Raw genomic sequence first — 21,374 nt, 5'->3', positions numbered from 1 at the left:
ACCTCTTGGGCTCAAGTGACTCTTCCATCTCAGACTACCAAGTAGTTGGGACTACAGGTACACACCACCACGGCCGGTTCATTTTTGTATTTTTAGTAGAGATGAGCGTTCACCATGTTGGCCAGCCTGGTCTCAAACTCCTGATCTCCAGTTATCTGCCTACCTCAGCCTCCCAAAGTGCTGAGATTACAGGTGTGTGCCTCCATGCCGGGCCTAAATACAAATTTAGTTACTGAAAAAACTGTAAGAATATGAATTAAGATTTCCTATTTGGTAATAGTATAAATTTATGAATTCTTATTTGCCAGATTAGATTATAAAAGGCCACAATGTGATGTACATGCCTGCTCTCTAAACAAGTTCATCAATTTAGCCGGTCTACAAATTATATTAGTGGTCTGTTTTGAAACAAGAACCTTGGACAAGGATGCAATTCAATACATTACTTCCTTCAAACAGAAAATTTTCCTATAAAAAATTACAGAAGACATAAACAGTATGCTTACTAATGTAAATATTTTACATCCTAGGACAAGATTCTATCTCACTGCAGACTGATAACTAACATTTTGTAGAGTGGCATATGACCATGAATCACACTTTGAGTAGCACTGCTCTAAATCACCTCCTTTGTCTTTAAGTCTACCCAATATTTTTAAACACTTTGTATATGCAAAATCAGCGATTCTGTGCCATCTCCCATTCTACAATTTATTGGGATTAAGATGTATCTTGTTTTCTAGATGTTACCTAGATTCCTTGTATATATTACAGAATTTTAATGCAGACCAGAAAGAAGACTATACCATCTAAGAACAGAAATATCCTGACAAAATTTTTAATTAGCAGATTGAAAACCATAATTTTAACATAGATTGTATAATAGCACTTCAGAAAGGTGAGACTGGGTAATAAACTAGCTTTGAAAATGTTTGTATGAAGAGATGTAAAATCCACTTTTCAACACCAACCTAAATATTCCATCAGCTGCTCAGCAGTTATGATTTCCATCATCGGTGGAAGTTTCACCTGAAAAACAAAACAATTCTATAAAATTAAATGTTTTAGGTGACTAAAGTGTTTCTTACAGTCTGAAACACAAATACTTATGTCTACATATGTATCTACTATACATATACATTAACATTCACATATACTGGAATCTTTATAACCAGCCTTTTTAAACTATAGAAAATCAGTCCGATCACCATAAAACTTACAGAGTGACTGACCTAAGGCCTTAAAGAAAACTCTGTTTTCAAAGCCAAGTGCTATACCTTTCATCACCCACCGTAATTATCAGGCACCAGCAACAGTGTCCTATGAGGTAGCAAATGTAGTTAAAGGGCAGGAAGAGGTGCCAAACATTTGATGTTACCCATGGAGCAGTTTTACTGAAGACAGGCTTCAGTACAGCTCAGTATCACATTACTACCATCTACCGGGCCATTTTTATTATTACTGTATTTTTCTTTTTTTTTGAGACGGAGTTTCGCTCTTGTTACCCAGGCTGGAGTACAATGGCACGATCTCGACTCACTGCAACCTCTGCCTCCTGGGTTCAGGCAATTCTCCTGCCTCAGCCTCCTGAGTAGCTGGGATTACAGGCACGCGCCACCGTGCCCAGCTAATTTTTTGTATTTTTAGTAGAGACAGGGTTTCACCATGTTAACCAGGATGGTCTCGATCTCTTGACCTCGTGATCCACCCACCTCGGCCTCCCAAAGCGCTGGCATTGCAGGCTTGAGCCACCGCACCTGGCTTTATTATTGTATTTTTATTATCGTGTGTACTATTAGTGACCCACTGAAGAATTTATTCTGTTATTCTATTTATTAGATTGTTGCAAAAATAATTGCAGTTTTTGCTATTAAAAGTAATGCAGGCCGGGTGCAGGTGTGGGTGCTCACACCTGTAATCTCAACACTTTGGGAGGCTGAGGTGGGCGGATCATCTGAGGTCAAGAGTTCGAGACCAACCCGACCAACATGGAGAAACCCCATCTCTACTAAAAACACAAAAATTGGCTGGGTGTGGTGGCACATGCCTGTAATGCCAGCTACTCGGGAGGTTGAGGCAGGAGAATGGCTTGAACCCAGGAGGTGGAGGTTGGCATGAACCACGATCGTGCCATTCCAGACTGGGCAACAAGAGCAAGACTCCATCAAAAAAAAAAAAAAAAAAAAAAGGTGGCCAGGTGTGGTGGCTCACGCGTATAATCCCAGCACTTTGGGAGGCCGAGGCGGGTGGATCACGAGATTGAGACCATCCTGGTCAACAAGGTGAAACCCCATCTCTACTAAAAATACCAAAAAATTAACTGGGCATGGTGGTGCATGCCTGTAATCCCAGCTACTCAGGAGGCTGAGGCAGGAGAATTGCCTGAACCCAGGAGGCGGAGGTTGCGGTGAGCCGAGATCGTGCCATTGCACTCCAGCCTGGGTAACAACAGTGAAAATCCATCTCAAAAAAAAAAAAAAAGGTAATGCAAAGCTTAAAAACAAGCAAAATCAAACTATATTGTTTAGAGCGGCACATATACGAGATAAAACAATTAAGAAGTAAGAAGCACATATAGGAGATTAAAACAATTAAGAAGAAATGGGCTGGGCACAGTGGGAGGCCAAGGTGGGCAGATCACTGAGGTCAGGAGTTCGAGATTAGCCTGGCCAACACGGTGAAACCTCTGGCCTGGGCAACAGAGTTAAAAAAAATAAAAATAAAAGAAATGGGCTGGGCATGGGCAACAGAGTTTTAAAAAAAGGAAAAAGAAAAGAAATGGGCTGGGCATGGTGGCTCATGCCTATAACCCCAGGATTCTGGGAGGCCAAAGCAGGCTGATCACTTGAGGTCAGGAGTTCAAGACCGGCCTGGCCAACATGGTAAAACCCTAACGCTACTAAAACTACAAAAATTAGCTGGGCATGATGGTGCATGCTTATAATCTCAGCTACTTGGGAGCATGAGGCAGGATAATTGCTTCAAGTTTGCAGTGAGCCAGGATTGTGCCATTGTACTCCAGCCTGGGCGATAAGAACAAAACTCCATCTTAAAAAGAAAACAAAAAAGAGTCTTTTAAGGGGATTCTGAGGTGCTGAAAACACTCTTATTTCTTGAACTGCAATGGTAGTTCCACTGATGTTTGCTTTATAGTAATTTATTAAACTGGACATCTCTGTTTTATGTATTTTTCTGTGTGTTATATTTCACTATAAAAAGGTTAAAAGTAGGTCGGGTGTGGTGGCTCACGCCTGTAATCCCAGCACTTTGGGAGGCCGAGGCGGGTGGATCATGAGGTCAAGAGATCGAGACCATCCTGGTCAACATGGTGAAACCCCGTCTCTACTAAAGATACAAAAAATTAGCTGGGCATGGTGGCGCGTGCCTGTAATCCCAGCTACTCGGGAGGCTGAGGCAGGAGAATTGCCTGAACCCAGGAGGCGGAGGTTGTGGTGAGCTGAGGTCGCGCCATTGCACTCCAGCCTGGGTAACAAGAGCGGAACTCCGTCTCAAAAAAAAAAACAAAAAAAAAAAACTAAAAATTGTCTACTTCACACTAACGCTGTGGAGCCATTCACAAATCTTAATTATTTTTTTAACTGTTTAAGATCTTCCCAAAAGCTTGCCTTTTTTTTTTTGCTTTTCTTCACCATCACCTCAAAAGGAAGTGTCAAGAGTTTTGTTAATGACCTTTGTCTTTTTAGATGTTATCAAAGGAGAACAGGTTATGGGACATTGGCTAAGAATATGGAATTAACAATTGCAGCAGTCTGTCTGAATCTCTACATTTCAAGTTTTATGATGAAAAAAGTAACAGGCTGGGTGTGATGGCTCATGTCTATAGTCCCAGCACTTCGGGAGGCTACAGCGGAAGGATCACTGTCAAAAGAGAGAAACCCTGTCTCAAAAAAAAGAAAGAAAAAAATGACAAATCAAGTATAACCTCTTTTAGCAATTATCTGCAACATAGTGTTTATAAATAAATGAGTCCTTTAAAGTATACAAAGGTACTTGGAAAGCACTTTAAGTAGGTTATTCTTCCTAAAATTTGAACAAAATATCTCAACATAAATCAAAACACAGCTCACAATTAATAGACGTCAAATTTTTATTATCTAGGAAAATAATATCCTACCCTATAAATATTACTGTATTAACCAGATTTCCTGAGGAAGTTATTATTATTTTTGAGACAGGTTCTCACTGTCCTCCAGGCTGGACTGCAATGTGAGGATCATGGTGCACTACAGCCTGGACCTCCCGCGCTCAAACAGTCATCCCACCTGAGCTTCCCAAGTAGCAGGGACTACAGGCACACACCACCACACCTAGCTAATTTTTGTACTTTTTGTAGAGGTGGGGTTTGACCAGGTTACCCAGGCTGGTCTTGAACTCCTGGCCTCAAGCAATCCTCCCACCTCAGCCTCCCAAACTGCTGGGATTACAGGTGTGAGTCACCGTTCTTGGCCCTGGAAAATTATTTATGTAAGCATAAGAATTATTTAAATTAATAAAAGAAAATAGCTACTCCAACTCCAAATATTCCACTATAAGGTAAAACCTCAAAAATTTAGCCCAATTATTCTGTCATCCAGGCTGGAGTGCAGTGACAAAATTATGGCTCATTGTAGCCTTCACCTACCCGGGCTCAGGTGACCCTCCCACCTCCACCTCCCAAGTAGCTGAGACCACAGGTGTGCGCCACCATGCTCAGCTAATTTTTTTTGTAGAAATGGGGGTTTGACATGTTGACCAAACTCCTGGGCTCAAGTAATCTGCCTGCTTCAGCCTCCTAAGCCACCATACCTGGCCCATTCTGTAAGTGTTAATCATCTAAAGAGTTACTCTTTATATATAAAGAGTATATTTGGGAATAGACTCAAGCACGGCCACAGATAATAACAATAAAACTGTCTGTTTAAACTGCAAGTAAAATCTTAAACCGGAATGGAAAACATCCTAAGAGGTTTATGCCAAGATTTTACACCTGTGATTTTGATACTCCAAAGGAAAAGATAAATGCAGGGGACTTGCCAATAACTAAGAAATAAGCAGTGCATATAGTTGATAGCAAGTACAAAAATTAGTACTGGCCAAAGAATGTTTTTAAATGCTTAACAGTTACAACACCAGTTAATAAGTACTCAAGAAACACACAGTTTGAGTTCCAATACCGCTTCAAAGTTGGGAAGATATTTGAGAAAACATAAAATTGAGTTTGCCAGTCTCTGCTCTTTAGAAACGGTAAGTCAGGGGCCAGGCATGGTGGCTCAGTCCTGCAATCCCAGCACTTTGGGAGGCTAACGTGGGTGGGTCACCTGTGGTAAGGAGTTCAGGACCAGCCTGGCCAACATGGTGAGATCCCATCTCTACTAAAAATACAAAAAATTAGCCAGGCACAGTGGCAGGTGACTGAAATCCCAGCTACTCCAGAGGCTGAAAGAGGACCATCACTTGAACCCGGGAGGCAGAGGCAGCAGTGAGCTGAGATCATATCACTGCACTCCAGCCTGGGTGACAGAGTAAGACTCCATCTCAAAAAAAAAAAAAAAAAGTCAGGAAAAAAACTCAAAATACATTGAACATCTAATAATTACCATTCAATTTGTATGTTACCTTAATCCCCAGCAATCCTATGAAGCAGGCATTATTACCTCCATTCAATGAATAAACTAAGGCTTTAAAAAATGAGTTTATCCAAAGTAAGTAGAAGTGCTATGATGGGAAATAAGATCAGACCCCAAAGCCAGTTACCTTTTCCCTTATACCAATCCTCACAGACTTTTTTTAAACAACAGCAGAACACTTTCACTCCATGAAATCTTACATAAAACATCATCTGAAACATCTTTCAAATCAGGAATTGATAGAACTCTGTGACCAGTGAAAAGTGGAGAATGACAGGGAAAGAATAATCAAAGTTGACTATAAGGCTCAGGAAACTCTAAAAATTAAGATCCAAACGATTGATAAAAATGAAAATTTGGCAAGTAAAGATAAGTTTGTAGAAGAAAATGATGTCTGCTTTGGAACTGTTAACATTTTTAGTTTGACATTCAAACAGGGAGTTGAGTTTGGAACACAGGAGATAACATTTTCATATAGCAGTCTATTTTTGCATTGCTTATGTATGACAAAATGGACCAACTAAATAATAGTCAAATTTCGTTAATTTGAAATATGCACTGTACATATACATATGTGTGTATATATATCTATAGCATTCGTGTATCAGCACGAATAGGTAATGTGATTTTTTAGTTGAAATTATAAAAAAGTATTCTTTAGAAAATATTAGAAGTATCATTAATGGGAATCAAAGAGAAGCTTTACCCACTTTCTTCAAAATAAGGACTCAAAAACTTATGGATTCTTTCAATATGCCTTTAATTCTGGCCCTAGCAAATCAAAATGTTTGTATTACAAGCTATGACACATCATGCTTTACACTTTAATTTCTTGTATGTACTATTCATTTACTACTAATAATATTTACTATGCTTAAAAATACTCAAATTCAGACTTTTTAGTCAATCTAATTGGACTTCTATTTCCCTTCTTTCCTCCTGTGTCACCCAGGTTACAGTGCAGTGGCATGATCTCAGCTCACTGCAACCTCCACCTCCTGGGTTCAAGCAATTCTCTGCCTCAGTTTCCCGAATAGCTGGGATTACAGGCGCCTGCCACCACGCTCGGCTCGGCTAATTTTCGTATTTTTGGTAGAGACATTTCACGAGGTTTCATCATCTTGGCCAGGCTGGTCTGGTCTTGAACTCCTGACCTTGTGATCCACCCGCCTCAGCCTCCCAAAGTGTTGAGATTACAGGCGAGAGCAACCACACCCAGCGGCCATTCCATCCATATTTCAAAACAGGAAAATTTTGTAAGACAACCCACAACTTAAAAAGGCTCTGAAACTTTGAAACACTTTCGCCAATTTTTATCATAATTTATACCCTACCCTAAGAGTACAACCAACGCCTATTTAAAACTGTCAGAAATTGCAGAAAGTCATACATATTAAATTTGCAAGAATGTCTTACTTTATATGCACTTCAAAGTGGCTTATTTGTTTATTTATTTATTTATTTGAGATGAAGTCTCGCTGTGTCACTCAGGCTGGAGTGCAGTGGCGCAATCTTGATCCACTGCAACCTCTGCCTCCTGGGTTCAAGCGATTCTCCTGCCTTAGCCTCCTGAGTAGTGGGGACTACAGGCGCGTGCCACCAAGTCCGGCTTATTTTTTGTATTTTTTAGTAGAAACAGGGTTTCACCGTATTAGCCAGTATGGTCTCTACCTCCTGACCTTATGATCTGCCCGCCTCAGCTGCCTCAGCCTCCCAAAGTGCTGGTATTACAGGCGTGAGTCACTGAGCCTGGCCTTCAAAGTGTTTTAGAGTAATAAAGAATGTTGTTGCAATGAGATTTACTAATAAAAGATTTACCTGTAGGCTGGGCACGGTTACTCACACCTGTAATTCCAGCACTTTGCGAGGCCAAGGCAGGTAGATAACTTGAGGCCAGGAGTTCAAGTCCAGCCTGGCCAACATGGTGAAACCCCGTCTCTACTAAAAATGCAAAAATTATGTGGGCCTGGTGGTGTGCATCTGTAGTCCCAGCTACTCAGGAGGCTGAGGCAGGAGAACAGCTTGAACCCAGGAGGCGGAGGTTGCAGTGAGCCAAGACCGTCCCATTGCACTCCAACCTGGGCAACAAGAGTGAAACCACCAAAAAACCCATGTATCCCAGAACTTAAAAAAAAGAACAGCAACAAAAAAGATTTACTAGTAAAAGAAAGCATTTTACATTCAGAATTCACTGCTTATATTTAAAAGGCTCAGCAAGCTTATCATGCTGAAAAATCTCCCCCACAAAAAAACCGTTAATAAGGCCAGGTGTGGTGCCTCACGCCTATAATCCCAGCACTTTGGGAGGCCAAGGCAGGTGGATCACGAGGTCAAGAGATCGAGACCATCCTGGTCAACATGAAGAAACCCCATTTCTACTCAAAATACAAATATTAGCTGGGCGTGGTGGCAAGCGCCCGTAGTCCCAGCTACTCAGGAGGCTGAGGCAGGAGAATTGCTTGAACCCAGAAGGTGGAAGTTACGGTGAGCCAAGATCCTGCCATTGCACTCCAGTCTGGGTAACAACAGTGAAACTCCATCTCAAAAAAAAAAAAGAAAAAAAACCTGTTAATAAAACTTTTACATTAACTGCTTGAAAGACAGATCAGAATAGGATAAGACTAGAGACTATTTTGAAGGTGACTTAGGTAGTCCAGGAGAGAAATGAAGTCCTGAACTAGGGTAGTGGCAGCAGAAACAGAAGTTACTAGCCAGGTGCGGTGGCTGACAGTTGTAATCCAGCACTTCGGGAGGCTGAGACAAGCGGATTACCTGAGGTCAGGAGAGTGAGACCAGCATGGCCAACATGGTGAAACCCTGTCTACTAAAAACACAAAAATTGGCTGGGTGTGGTGGCGTTTGCCTGTAATCTCAGTTACTTGGGAGGCTGAGGCAGGAGAATCCTTTAAAACCAGGAGGGGAAGGTTGCAGTGAGCCAAGATCTCACCATTGCACTCCAGCCTGGGCAACAAGAGTGACACTCCATCTCAAAAGAAAAAAAAAAAGAAACGGAAGTTACTAATGAAAAACATCCAAGAATTTATTTAATAAACTGCAGTGGGAAAGGCAAGCTTATTCACCATAATACCCCAAAGAGACTCTGAAATTAGAAGTGTGAGACACTTCAGAAGACGTAAGATAAAGCACAGAGGGCTAAAAATGGGAGTCTGTATAAAGAGCAACCGGTACCAGATCCGCAGGATTTGATGCGAGGCATTATCAAGTCTATTTCAACTTCTCTGACGTTATCATTGGCTCTCCCACCCTGCTTTGCTCTGGACCTGTTGTCCACCAGACTACTGGTCTCTTAGACTATCTTCCCAATCAAGCATCCTGAGTGAGAGCTCAGCTTCTAGAGCGGGTGATAATCTCACCTTGGGATACTTATTTAAACTTTATGGACTTCAATTTTCTATACACATAAAATAAGGACAACAGTCTACATAAGGATTTCATGATGTGGCTAAGAAAACTGAAAGAGAAAACACATATTATGCATATAAAATAATGCACAGTGTCTGGACACAAAAATAATTGAGTACTTTCTATTATCATTCGAAGCCGCTATGATTGGTAGTACCACCAGTGCTGAAATGTGCTTGATCTGGGACTCAACAGACAAGGGTGAATGGGGAGTGAGAAGGTTTTTCACTAAAAGACTACTCATATCAAGGGGAGAAGAAGAAAATGAACATATCTATCACTACAGGAGGGCAACCCCTACTGGCAGTATTTATACTCTCCTCCGCCCTTATCTACTTTATCTTACAAATCCAGAGATACAACACCAATTCTAATTCTTGGAAGAGACTGGGAATAAAAGCCTCAGAAATGTTACTTAAGGCTTGTGTGTAAACAAAACCCCACAATTGTGGGAAGTTTTCATCTCTTTTTACAGGATCTATATTTAAAAACAGGGTGGGCAGAGGCTAAGATGGAACCTTTGGCTCACCATCTGTTTTTCCTTTTTTATAAGTAACACTTGGAAAACCTCAAAAGAGCTCTATGCTTACTTCAGGAAGAGAAAATTTGTGTGATTACAATGTTTCTGCAAGTCAGGAGAAAAAGCATAACCTAGCTGGAGGCTAGAAGTGTATGTGAAAGGATATAAGGAAAAAAATCATCAAGGAGAGAGGGAGAACTAGAGCAAAAACTAGTAAGAGGCACTGGTAAGAGGCTCACCTTCATGGTGGCTCACTTTGCAGGTGATAATCAGACAAGAAGATATGTCTATTTAAGCTCTGAATTTCCTGTTAATAGCCTTTTGTTCATTTTCCCATTGTGGTGCTCTTTTTCTAATTTATAAGGGCTTTCTGCAAATTAAGAAATTAGGGTTGAGCATGGTGGCTCGCACTTGTAATCCCAGCACTTTGGGAGGCTCAGGCAGGAGGAATACTTGAGGCCAGGAGTTCATGGCCAGACTGAACAACATGGCTAGACACATCTCTACAGAAAAAAAGGAAAAAAATTGTCCGGGCACAGTGGCTCATGCCTGTAATCCTAATACTTCAGGAAGCCAAGTCAGGAGGACTGAGGTCAGGAGTTTGAGACCAGCCTGGCCAACACGGTATATCTACTAAAAATACAAAAATTAGCTGGAAATCACTTGAACACAGGAGACGGAGGTTACAGTGAGCTGAGATCACGCCACTGCACTCCAGCCTGAGCAACAGAGCAAGACTTTGTCTCAAAAAAAAAAAAAAAAATTGGGTGGGCACGGTAGCACACACATGTGGACCAAGGCTATGGTGAGCTATGACTGCACCACCAGAGTCCATCCTGGGTTACGGAATTATAGCCTATCTCAAAAAATAAAAAAAAATAAAATTAGTCCTTAGACATATAATCTCGAAAATATTTCCCTTAGTTTAGTATGTTTTGATTTAATTTATGGTGGGGTTTTTTTTTTTTTCGGTGTTTATTTTTTTTAAGCTTTTTTATATTTTACAGAATCAAACATATTAATCCTTATTTTACAGTTTCTAGGTTTGGTATTTGGAGAAACCAACTTTATATAAAAAGTTCTACTTCAGGACCCCAGCATTCCTTCCATAACTAGTAATAGGAGATCATCTCAGCTCATACTAAGCAAAGGAAAAAATCAGAAAAAGAATTCTCTACCTAGATGAGGAAATGTCTTTCCAGCATCTTAAATTAGTACATTCATTTTTCTACTAAAATGCTATATAATGATCAGATATTGCAATATTCTGTCTTCTCTATCATAATATATAGTATAGATTATATGTACTTATTTTTTTTGTTTGTTGGCCTCAGAACCTGTAACATTCTTTCTAAAAAGTATAACAAAGTAGGAATTCCCTCTATTATTAAATAAATCACTTGGTGAACCAGGCACAGAGGCTCACACCTGTAATCCCAGCACTTTGGGAGGCCAAGGCAGGGGAAATCACGAGTTCAGCAGTTCGAGACCAGCCTGGCCAACATAATGACACCCTGTCTCTACCAAAAATACAAAAAAATTAGCTGGGCGTAGTGGTAGTGACCTGTAATCCCAGCTACTCAGGAAGCTGAGGCAGAAGAATCACTTGAACCTGGCAAGCGGAGGTTGCAGTGAGCTGAGATCACACCACTGCACTACAGCCTGGGTGACCAAGTAAGACTCCATTGTGCGGAGGGGAGATGGGGGGAGGGAAAGAAAAGAAATACCTTTTTAAACCCTCAAATATATATGTTATATTATACCTAATGGCTTAACTTTTATAAACACCTAATTACATGGGTCACAGACCTCAAATATACCTATAAATAACATCTTTTTTTACGGTTTAAAGAAGATTTTTTTTAACTATTAAAAATCAAATACAGTAAAAAAGAAAAGGGAAATGTGTTCTAAGTCATAACTTTTGCTAAATTTACCTGGTGTAATTTGTAGTTTGAGCCCAGGAGTCTGACATATATCGCCGAGGCAATATAGTTAGACCCCCATCTGTCTCTATAAACAAAATAAGAAAAAGGAAAAATACAGAGATAGATGAAACTACCTTTTGAAAATGAGAGGTAAATGGAATTACAAATTTGAGCTTGAATTAAATCTTGAATCTAATAGATTTCTTTCTTTCTTGATTTGTTAGGCTCTCACAGCTCACTTATTTAATAGATTCATTTTTTTATAATTAAAATTTTTTTTCTTTTATAGAGATGGGGTCTCACTATGTTGCCCAGGCTGGTCTCAAACTCCTGGGCTCAAATGATTCTCTGGCCTCGGCCTCCCAAAGTGCTAGGATTACAGGTGTGAGACACAGTGCCTGGCCAACTATTTATTAGATTATGAATGATCATCTACTCTCTCTCAGTTCTGAACCAACGCTTTCAACTCAGCCCTGTTTGATCATTTTTACTGCTCCTTATCCAGAACCACGACACTTACTTCCTTTGCTCAAATCCTTCAACTCTGTTCAGTCTATTGATTTTCTAATAATTTCACCCTCTCCCAAAAGACACGATCAACTGTCTTCACTTTCAATTCTCTAATTCGTTCCCCCTACATCCCAGGTGTCAGTTCTTGAGAGAAAAGCCCTAGTTTTGCTAACTCTAACTAGTCATTCTTGCTGCTCCTATTTCCAGATGTAAGAGAATGAGAGAAAAGACCAAAAGGAAAGCAAATCTGATTTGCTGATCATTTTTAAAGAATACCTCAGTTTATCCATGCTGCTTTTGGCTTGTATCTCAAATTCCTAAGCATAATCTCCACTGAGATTCTTATTTAAAATGCAATAAACTTTTCTCACAAAATTCACCAAAACGCTTTACAATCTTAATAACTGATGAGTTCAACAGCTACTACAAACTTAATTACTGATGAATTCAATGTTATTTGGCCAAAATGAAAAACACGAGGCTCCAATTTTCATCTACTTCTCTTTTTTCCTTATTTTTTTTATAGAGATGGGGTCTCACTATAGAGCCCCAGCTAGTCTCAAACTCCTGGGCTGAAGCAATCCTCCGGCCTTGGCCTCCCAAAATGCTGAGATTATAAGCTTGAGCCCCCACACTCGGCCTACCCTCTCTATCTTAATGTGACCTTGTCTCTATTATATTTTTCTTGTCCCATTCCTTCCACTACTTCAGAAAATACGGTTGTTGTTCCTGTCCTCTGAAGAGAACTGAGGAGTCCACGCTATCCTGATTTTTCATGGATCTTGTCCCTACACCTGCCATTTTTGGCAGAATCTTCTCTACTCCATCGGCTCTCTGATGCTGCTGCATTTGGTAATAGTAACGAACCACATTTTATTACATTCTCTTTTCCTGAATACTATCATGACATTGTCCTATTTCTAGTTCTCATTCCACATCTCGAATTTTCCCTATGCTGGCTTTTCACTCTCTCATCCTTAATATCCTTCCCTTCCTCCCCCAGTTTCAGCTTTCTTCTTGTTTTCTCTCTGTCTCCTGGAGAATGAGGTAGGGGAGGAGAGGGAGTAGGAAATATGAGGCAGGATGGAGAGGACGCTTCTGCTGGCAGTTTGTCACTCTCACATATACTGAGATGGAAACAAGCTGAGAACTATTGCTCATTACTCTATGAAGAATTCATTTAGTGTCAGAACTACTGTATTTACTCTATGCAGTAATTCCCCAATTTGATTTTTCCCTGTAATTTTAGCCTCTTGCAGATGGACCACCTGATATCACGAGTTTGAGACCAATGTGGACAACATGGTGAAACTCCATCTTTACTAAAAATACAAAATTATCCGATGTGGTGGCACATGCCTGTCATCTCATTCACTCGGGAGGCTGAGACACGAGAATCACTTGAACCTGGGAGGTAGAGGCTGCAGTGAGCTGAGATCCGTGATTGCTCCACAAGACAGAGAGAGACTCTGTCTCAAAAAAAAAAAAAAAAAAATTTGGTCTCTTTCCTGAGACCCAGTCCATGCTTCTAGCAGTATAATGAACATTTATATTTTTATGTCCCACTAGCGGACATTTCCAATTCAACACAACCAAACTTTGGCATCAAATTATGAAATAATTCCCTTCATACCTTCCCTGTGTTTTGAAAGATCCAGCCAATCTCTACTACCCAGGTTTGAAAAATGGTTTCATCATTGGGAAGGCCACATTATCCTCATAAAGAGAGGGGCCAAAGAACTCTCTACCTCAAGCGCCAGCCACGTTAATTCTTCCTGCTACACTGGCTACACACTCACCTCTAGCCTAATATCAAACTAAAAGACCACCTTCTTCACGTCGTTTCTTTATCTGGCAATTTATAATAGCTCCATTATCAGCTGTATATAAAGTCTAAACACCGGTAACAATGGGTCCTCCAAAATCTGACAACCATCTTCACACCCTATTTACTATTTTTCTCTACTAAAGCATTTCTCAACCTTCTTGTTCCCAGAGCCCTTTACAGTCTTAAAAATGATTGAGGACTCCCAATAACTTTCATCTATGTGAATTATATCTATCTATATCTACCTCATTATAAATTAAAATTGAGCAAAATTTAAAACACAAACTACAGAGGCACACATTGCATTAACTGTCTGAGTAATGTCATCACATCAGATACGCTGAAAAACTCCACGGACAATTGTGAGAGAATGAGAGTGAAAAAGCCAAGTAAATCTTAGTATTAATGTGAAAATAGTTTTGACTTCTAGTACCCCTGGCTCACTTTGAGAATATTGCTCTACTCTGCTTCTCTTATCCATCTCTTTATCAATCATTAATGATTACTTATGACTGGTTTTTGTGTGCAATAGGCTGGAGAAAGGAAAAACACTGATAACCAGAGATTGACAAAATAATCTCCAAATTCATCAGCATACTTGCTTATTCACCATCTGACAAAACCTCTCCATTATGTCCTACTATTATCATTTCCTTTACCTCCTGGGCTGTGCACTTCAACCAAGCTTGAAGGTCCTAAGTAGAACCCTTTCCTACTTTAGTATCTTTCAATAAACTATTCTTTTTGCCCAGAAGGTCTTCTCTCACTCATGCTTTGGATCTAGTTCAGAGGTTCTCTCTTCCATGAAGTCTTCCCTTGATATATCCCCTTCCCAATTACCCTCTTCTCTGTGCTTCCACAGCAGATTGGAGCCACTTACATTGCACTGCAGTTACTGTTTACATGTCTGTCGTGCCACCAGACAGTCAGCTACATGAAGACAGACTTGCATCATACTCATTTTTGCATTTCTTCTTTTTTTCTTTTTTTTGGGATAGAGTTTTGCTCTTGTTGCCCAGGATGGAGTACAGTGTTGTGATCTAGGCTCGCTGCAACCTCGCCTCCCGGGTTCGATCGATTCTTCTGCCTCAAGTTCCTGAGAAGCTGGGATTATAGGTGCCTGCCACCATACCTGGCTAATTTTTTGTATTTTTAGTAGAGACAGTGTTTCATCATGTTGGCCAGGCTGGTCTCAAACTCCTGACCTCAGGTCAGTCTCCCAAAGTGCTGAGATTACAGATGTGAGCCACCAAACCCAGCCTCATCTTTGCATTTCTAGTACCTCACGCGTAGTGGGAACCCAAACATTTGACTTCATTTCAGTCTGTCTGAACTGAATGAATCAGTTTAATACAGACCTGTCCCCAGATACTCCAGACCACAGTACTTGCTCTTTCCTCTGCGTTTCTGCAGTACTATACGGAAACTAAGAAAAAAGACTAAAGGAAAATCAGTTATTCCTTCCTACAGAAAAGATGAGGGATTCTGGCCCATTTGAGCAAGTCTAACTAACTCCCTAGTTGAGGGCCTCTAGCAAGTGGCTCTTCTCCACCTTTTCAAACTTATTTTTCATTATTCTCCAACATTAATTTACCACTTCTGTCATTTCATAAACATATAAACACACAATATCCATTCTATTTTCAATCCTTCAGTTTATACTCTTCCCTCCCCTAGAAATTCCATTTCCCTGTTATTCTAAATTCTCTTCCTGAAAGATTTGTTCAATTGCTTTAAAAGTGGTGTCGTCTTTTGCAAAAAGAAGAAGAAAAGATTGGTTCAACCCAAAATTCCATGAAGCTTTCTAGGACTATGCCATACCAAAGGAAAAATTCCCCTTTTTGAATGTCAAATGCATTTCCACAGATTTACCACAATTTACCTATCACTTTTCTCACAAAACCCACTATTTCTGGTTCTTTAACAGTTTCAAGTAAGTCAATGATGCCACCTCAAACAGCTTGACAGCCTTTTAAGGGCAGGCACTGTCTTCACTCAAAACATCTAAGTGCCATTATGCACCAGATAATGGCAAGGTTTCTAATTTTATTTCTTTTGTATCAGCCCTTGCTACTGACAGGAAGATAAAGACATATGATAAACACTGTTCCCTTTTCTTGATTTTCTTCCTAACTGTTCAGAAGTATCCAAGTTATTATTTTTTTCTTTTTCTTTTAATATAGGGTCTCACTATATTGCCCAGGCTGGTCTCAAACTTCTGGGCTCAAGCGTTTGTCTTGTGTCACCTTCCAGAGTAGGTGAGCTTTCAGAGTAGCTGGGATTACAGGCGCACACCACCACACCCAGTTTGGGTTATTTTTTTTCTAGGAAACACTGCATCCACAGATATAAATACCAATTTGAAAATAAAATACGTGCTGTGAGATGCATCTCAGCACCCTAACACTGCAAGCTTAAATAAGACACTTCATTTTACAGGTAACTCACTCTGGGTCCTCAACATACCTATTTTTAAAGGCCCTTCCCTTTTTTGCTCCCTCACCTTAGACACATCTTTCTTTATTTTAGTTCTTACAGTTTTAGCTCCCTTAACACATTCAGATGCATGGTTACTGGTAATAATGCCAAACCATTTATGGAGAGCCAATGAAACGAGGCAAGGAAAAATCATGCATAAAATGAAAACAGTCTTTGAAAACCAAGAAGTTCTGGTAATCGGGTCTGAGACCAATGCTTTTCCTTAAATGGAATTTGTCTAAAGAGCCACATCTTCCCCATCACCATTCTCTTAAGTATCTACACACAAATGGGGCGTCAGTTGGAAATTAGACTAAACATAACCATCAAAACTGAGTCCACGGTATCATGGATTGATGGTAACTTCTGAAGATCACTTTCTCCAATTCTTCACTTTTTTGCATACGTGATAAGGTCAGTAAGAAGAGATAAAGTAAGAAATTATAGTTAAAAATAATCGTAAGGTTTAGGATGCTCTAAGTCCTTTTTGTTTGTAAGTGTATCATGAACTCTTAAACACTACAGGAGAAACCTGAGGTTCGGGCCAATGCCTTTCGGTATGTGTACACGGGAATATTCTCTCAACATGGAAGTCCTGGAATGAATTTCATGTAAGAAGGGGACTGATGAATGAGGAAAGAAATGAAGCCATCACCTGACATGCAGCAGCTCCCTCACCCCGTTTTCCTCCACCCCAAAAGCTGTAGGAAGTAGAAAGCTGCAGAATGTACCTTCCAGGCCAGGAGCAAAACATTGAGGATGGCCAGCAAGGGGCAGGGTCCATTCTCATTCTGGGTGATGATGGGTGTGTTCTCTTCCTTCCACTGGATCCACTTGATGTGATACACAGATTGTCCCGGGAAGCGTTCCTTGGAGGCCGCCAGCACCTGAGCGGTCTCCTCCTCCTCCTCCTCCTCCTCCTCCTTGCACAGAGGAACAGCCCCGGGCAACACTGCCGCACCCTCCTCCTCCTCCTCCGGGACCCTGTGCTCCGCTCCCTCCTCACTATTGAACTCGCAGCTACTGGGGAAAGAATGCAGGTTAGAGAACGACTCCAGAGAGTCCAGGCTCGGCGACTCCCCAGGAGGGCTTGGGTCGCTGCAGCTGCTGCTCAGGCCGCCGGCGCTGCTGGGTTCCTCGGAGCCGGCGGCCGTCACCTCCGCTTGGCAGGTGCTGGCGAGATCCGGGCGGACTCCCGCGTCTCCAGCGGGACCCAACCCATGACCCACTCCGGCCTCGGCGGTCTCGGGGGAGGCGGTCACCTTGTACTGCCCTCTCGGAGGCACCTCGGCGGCAGCAGGACTCTCCAAAGCACTATCCTTCAAGTCCAAACCCGGGGCGGAGCTGCAGGGTCCGGGAACCTCGGGAGAGCCCGCGGGAGAAGCCGAGTCCGGGAGGCTCCTCCTGGCGGCCGCCGCCCCCTGCCCATTCCCGCCGCCGCCGCCGCCGCCGCTCTCCGCCGCCCATACTCCAGGACCATCCCCAGCGGCGAGCCTGGTCTCCTGTAGCCCTTCCCGCGAAGAACCTATCCCTGACGCCGGCCTGGCCGCCACCCCGTGTTCTAGCGGCTGCAAGCTCTCGGGGCTGCTCTCCATACCTGGCCGCCCGCCCCCCGCTCTATGGAGACCGCGGCCAGTTCTCCGCAGCCAGCGCCTCGGACGCCATGATAGCTGTACTGGCAGCAACAGCGCCCTGGCGCGGCCTCGGCCAGGCACGTCACCGGGGAGGGCACTAAGAGCCCGCTCGTGCGCGCGCTGCCGCGCTCTCCATCCACTGCGAGCTTGCCTCCGCGTGACTGCGCGCGAAGGGAAGAAGGCGAACCACTCAGCAGCCGCCCATGCGGCCCCGCCCCTTCCGTGCTCCCGCCCCAGCTCGCGCTCCGAAGGCTGGGCGTGGAGGGCGGAGCTAGGAGGGCGTGGCCGGGGGGGCGCGCCCCCGCGGCTCAGCTCCAGTAGAAAAACATCCTCTCACTATGTGGCCGGAAGTTGAACTCCGGGGCAGCTTGATTGTGTGCGGCTTCTTTAAAGGCGAAGCAGGCGGCGGACAGCTTGACTGTTGAGCGCTGGGTGGTGTGTGACCCACCGTCGAGCTCAGGCATTGTGGGGTGGTTGGTGGTGGTTGTAGTGTTTGGAAAAGAACTTGTCCCTGAAGGGCTCAGGAGACTTGTTTTCTCGGTTCCTAATATGGAAAATGGAAGACATTTCCTACGAGATGCAGATTTTAAAGCGGGCATCTACTCCAGGGGTTTGGATTCCTGCACTGCACTAATTCCAGTCTCCCTCGGATTTTGCTGAGAAGAGCTGTGCTTCTCACGAGCTACTGGGGAGACGTTCGCCCTACAGGAGGGGTCAGTGTGGCTGCAGACGTTGACCTGCGCAGCAAAAGACAGTGGCTAATTTGCGCCAATAATAACAAATTATTAGCTTATGTTTGAATTAGCCAAGTCTTTGCGGTTTTGCTAACTTGTCTTGGCTTTGCATGGAGTGGGAAGCGCCAGCTTCTGAAAAGTGACTTTTTTCCTAATTAGAATGGACTCCTCTTGAGACCATGCAGTTTTCAAAGAAGAAAGACAAGCTGGACGCTTTGTTAGTAACAAATAAAATGTATGTGGGTCCTATTCTAACTTGTTCCAGAAAAGGGCTTTTTTTTTCCTCTTTTTTTTCCTTTCAACATTTTCTAGGCTCTTGAAATACAAAAATTAACAAGACAGGTCTTCCTTCTCAGACATGTAAATACCCGATACGTAATTAGAATGGGATATTTTTGTAATCCCGTTGGTTATAGAAGTCATACGAAAATACGAAAGTAATATTTTATTCATCCGTTTAATACATTTTAGTACCAAGTAAGTTGCTGGATGCCGTCTGGCACTGGAGATGCCCTAGTGGACCACAGAGCTTATATCTTCATGGAGCTTACTGTCTGGTGGTGGTTTTTTTTTTCTTATTGCTATATTTTAAATACATACTTATATGTATTACATATAATACATGTATATTTAATACTTATTTACCTGAGAATGCATAAGACTGTGTCTCTTTTTTTTTTTTTGAGAACGACGGTGCAATCCTGGCTCATTGTAACCCCTGCCTCCCAGGTTCAAGTGATATTCCTGCCTCAGCCTCCCGAGTAGCTGGGATTACAGGCGCACACCACCATGCCCAGCTAATCTTTTTGTATTTTTAGTAGAGATGGGGTTTCACTGTGTTAGCCAGGCTGCTCTCGAACTCCTGACCTTGTGATCCTCATTGACATAATACTATGGTGTATGTCCAACTCTTGGTAAATAGGAAAATTAGAAAAGATAATGGAGAGTTTTTCTAGAATGTTGAATTTAGGAGTTGTGTGTGCTTTTGATCTCCATATCAATCCATAAACAATAAATCCTGTTCTTAAATTTGAATTTTTTTCCCTAAAAAAGAACTGCAGATGTTAATAGGTTAAAGTATAGGCTGCTGCTTTGAGCATTTACAGTATTTTAGGCCATCAAGTAGAAATAAGAATCATACAGATTTCAGGACATTTAGAATTTAGCATGGCGCCTCAAATGTAAAAAGGAAATCTATAAAGCTGTGTTATATGAATAAATTAAACAAATGAATTATTTATAGGCCAGTGAGCCATAGGAGAGCCAAAAATCATGGTACACACTTCTCGAATAATGGCCCTTCACCATTTTTCCAAATGTTTACTTAGATAAACCTGTACTTGCTGTGGTAGTTTTTACGGGTGTGTGTTTCAGATGCTCACATGGCATCATTTAATAATTTATTTGTAACAGAAACCATCGGTTTTTCTTTTAATGTGTGGTCAAGAATGACTTTAGCCTATATAAAGAGCTGGGAAAATGTAGGTAGATATTTAAGTTCATGAAAATGTACATAGTTATGATTTAAAGGGTGTGGGGAGTGGCATCTAGGGAGAATATCAGAAGACAAACTGATATTTTATTCTTATTTTGCTTATATGTATCTTTAGGTAAACTCTGAGTTAAAATTGCCATTTATTTTTTGGTTTTGAGACAGACTGTTGCTCTGTCACCCAGGCCAGAGTGCAGTGACATGATCTTGGCCACCTTGACCTCCGCCTCCGGGGTTGAAGCAATTCTTCTGCCCAGCCTCCCGAGTAGCTGGGACTACAGGCATGTGCCACCACACCAGGCTAATTTTTTTTTTTAATATAAACAGAGTTTTGCTCTTGTCACCCACACCGGAGTGCAGTGGCACAGTCTCGGCTCATCGCAACCTCTGTCTTCCAGGTTCAAGCGATTCTCCTGTCTCAGCCTCCTGAGTGGCTGTGACTACAGGCACGAGCGCCACCCCCGGCTGCTTTTATTTATTTTTAGTAGAGATGAGGTTTCATCATATTGGCCAGGCTGGTCTCAAACTCCTGATCTTGTGATCGGCCTCCAAAGTGTTGGGGTTACAGGCGTGAGCCACCATGGCCAACAAACATTTCCATTTTTAAGTTAAATAGTTACTATCCAAATTTAATTTAATTTATTTATTTTAGACAGGGTCTCACTCTGTCACCCAGGCTGGAGGGTAGTCACACAATCAATTCTCACTGAAATCTCAACCTCCCAGGTTCAAGTGAGCCTCCTGCCTCAGCCTCCTGAGTAGCTGGGACTACAGGCGTACACCAGTATGCCCTGCTAGTTTTTAAAATTTTTGTAGAGTATGTTGCTGAGGCGGGTCTTGAACTCCTAAGTCAAGCAGTCCTCCCATCTTGGTATCCCAAAATGCTGGTATTTCAGGCATGAGTGACTGCCCGACCATTATCAAAAATTTAAAAATTATTTTTCCAAATTGCAGATGTAATAGTCTTAAACGTTTTTTTATAGTTTTTATAGTTTATATAAAAACAAAGCAGTTCCCTGTTCTGTCCTTCCAGAACCTTGAGTCCTGTTCATTCTAAACAGCCTCACAGTCTCTTTCAACTCATAGCTTTTTATTTTTTATTTTTTGACAGGGTGTCACCATGCTGCCTGGACTAGAGTGCTGTGGCTATTCACAGTGGCTGTTGTGGCCTCTAACTTAACTCAAACAATTCTACTGTCT

The 21,374-nt window shown here is 41.9% G+C and overlaps 1 protein-coding gene across 2 annotated transcripts in view; it reads right to left on the bottom strand.

The window, feature by feature from the left end:
• MINDY2 (MINDY lysine 48 deubiquitinase 2) overlaps positions 1–18,091 on the bottom strand; it is an 86,324-nt gene extending 68,233 nt beyond the window's left edge. For both annotated transcript variants that reach the window (XM_035258725.3, XM_035258726.3), the window contains exons 1-2: positions 17,046–18,091; positions 972–1,029 (exon numbers count right to left, since the gene is read on the bottom strand). In XM_035258725.3, the coding sequence (XP_035114616.2) occupies positions 972–1,029; positions 17,046–17,909 (922 nt within the window). In that variant the 5' untranslated portion in view covers positions 17,910–18,091. The remainder of the gene's footprint in view (positions 1–971; positions 1,030–17,045) is intronic.
• Positions 18,092–21,374: the final 3,283 nt, after the last annotated feature.

Source organism: Callithrix jacchus, chromosome 8, assembly GCF_049354715.1.
Source record: "Callithrix jacchus isolate 240 chromosome 8, calJac240_pri, whole genome shotgun sequence".
Taxonomy (NCBI): Eukaryota; Metazoa; Chordata; class Mammalia; order Primates; family Cebidae; genus Callithrix; species Callithrix jacchus.
This window is presented reverse-complemented; position numbering and strand designations above follow the sequence as displayed.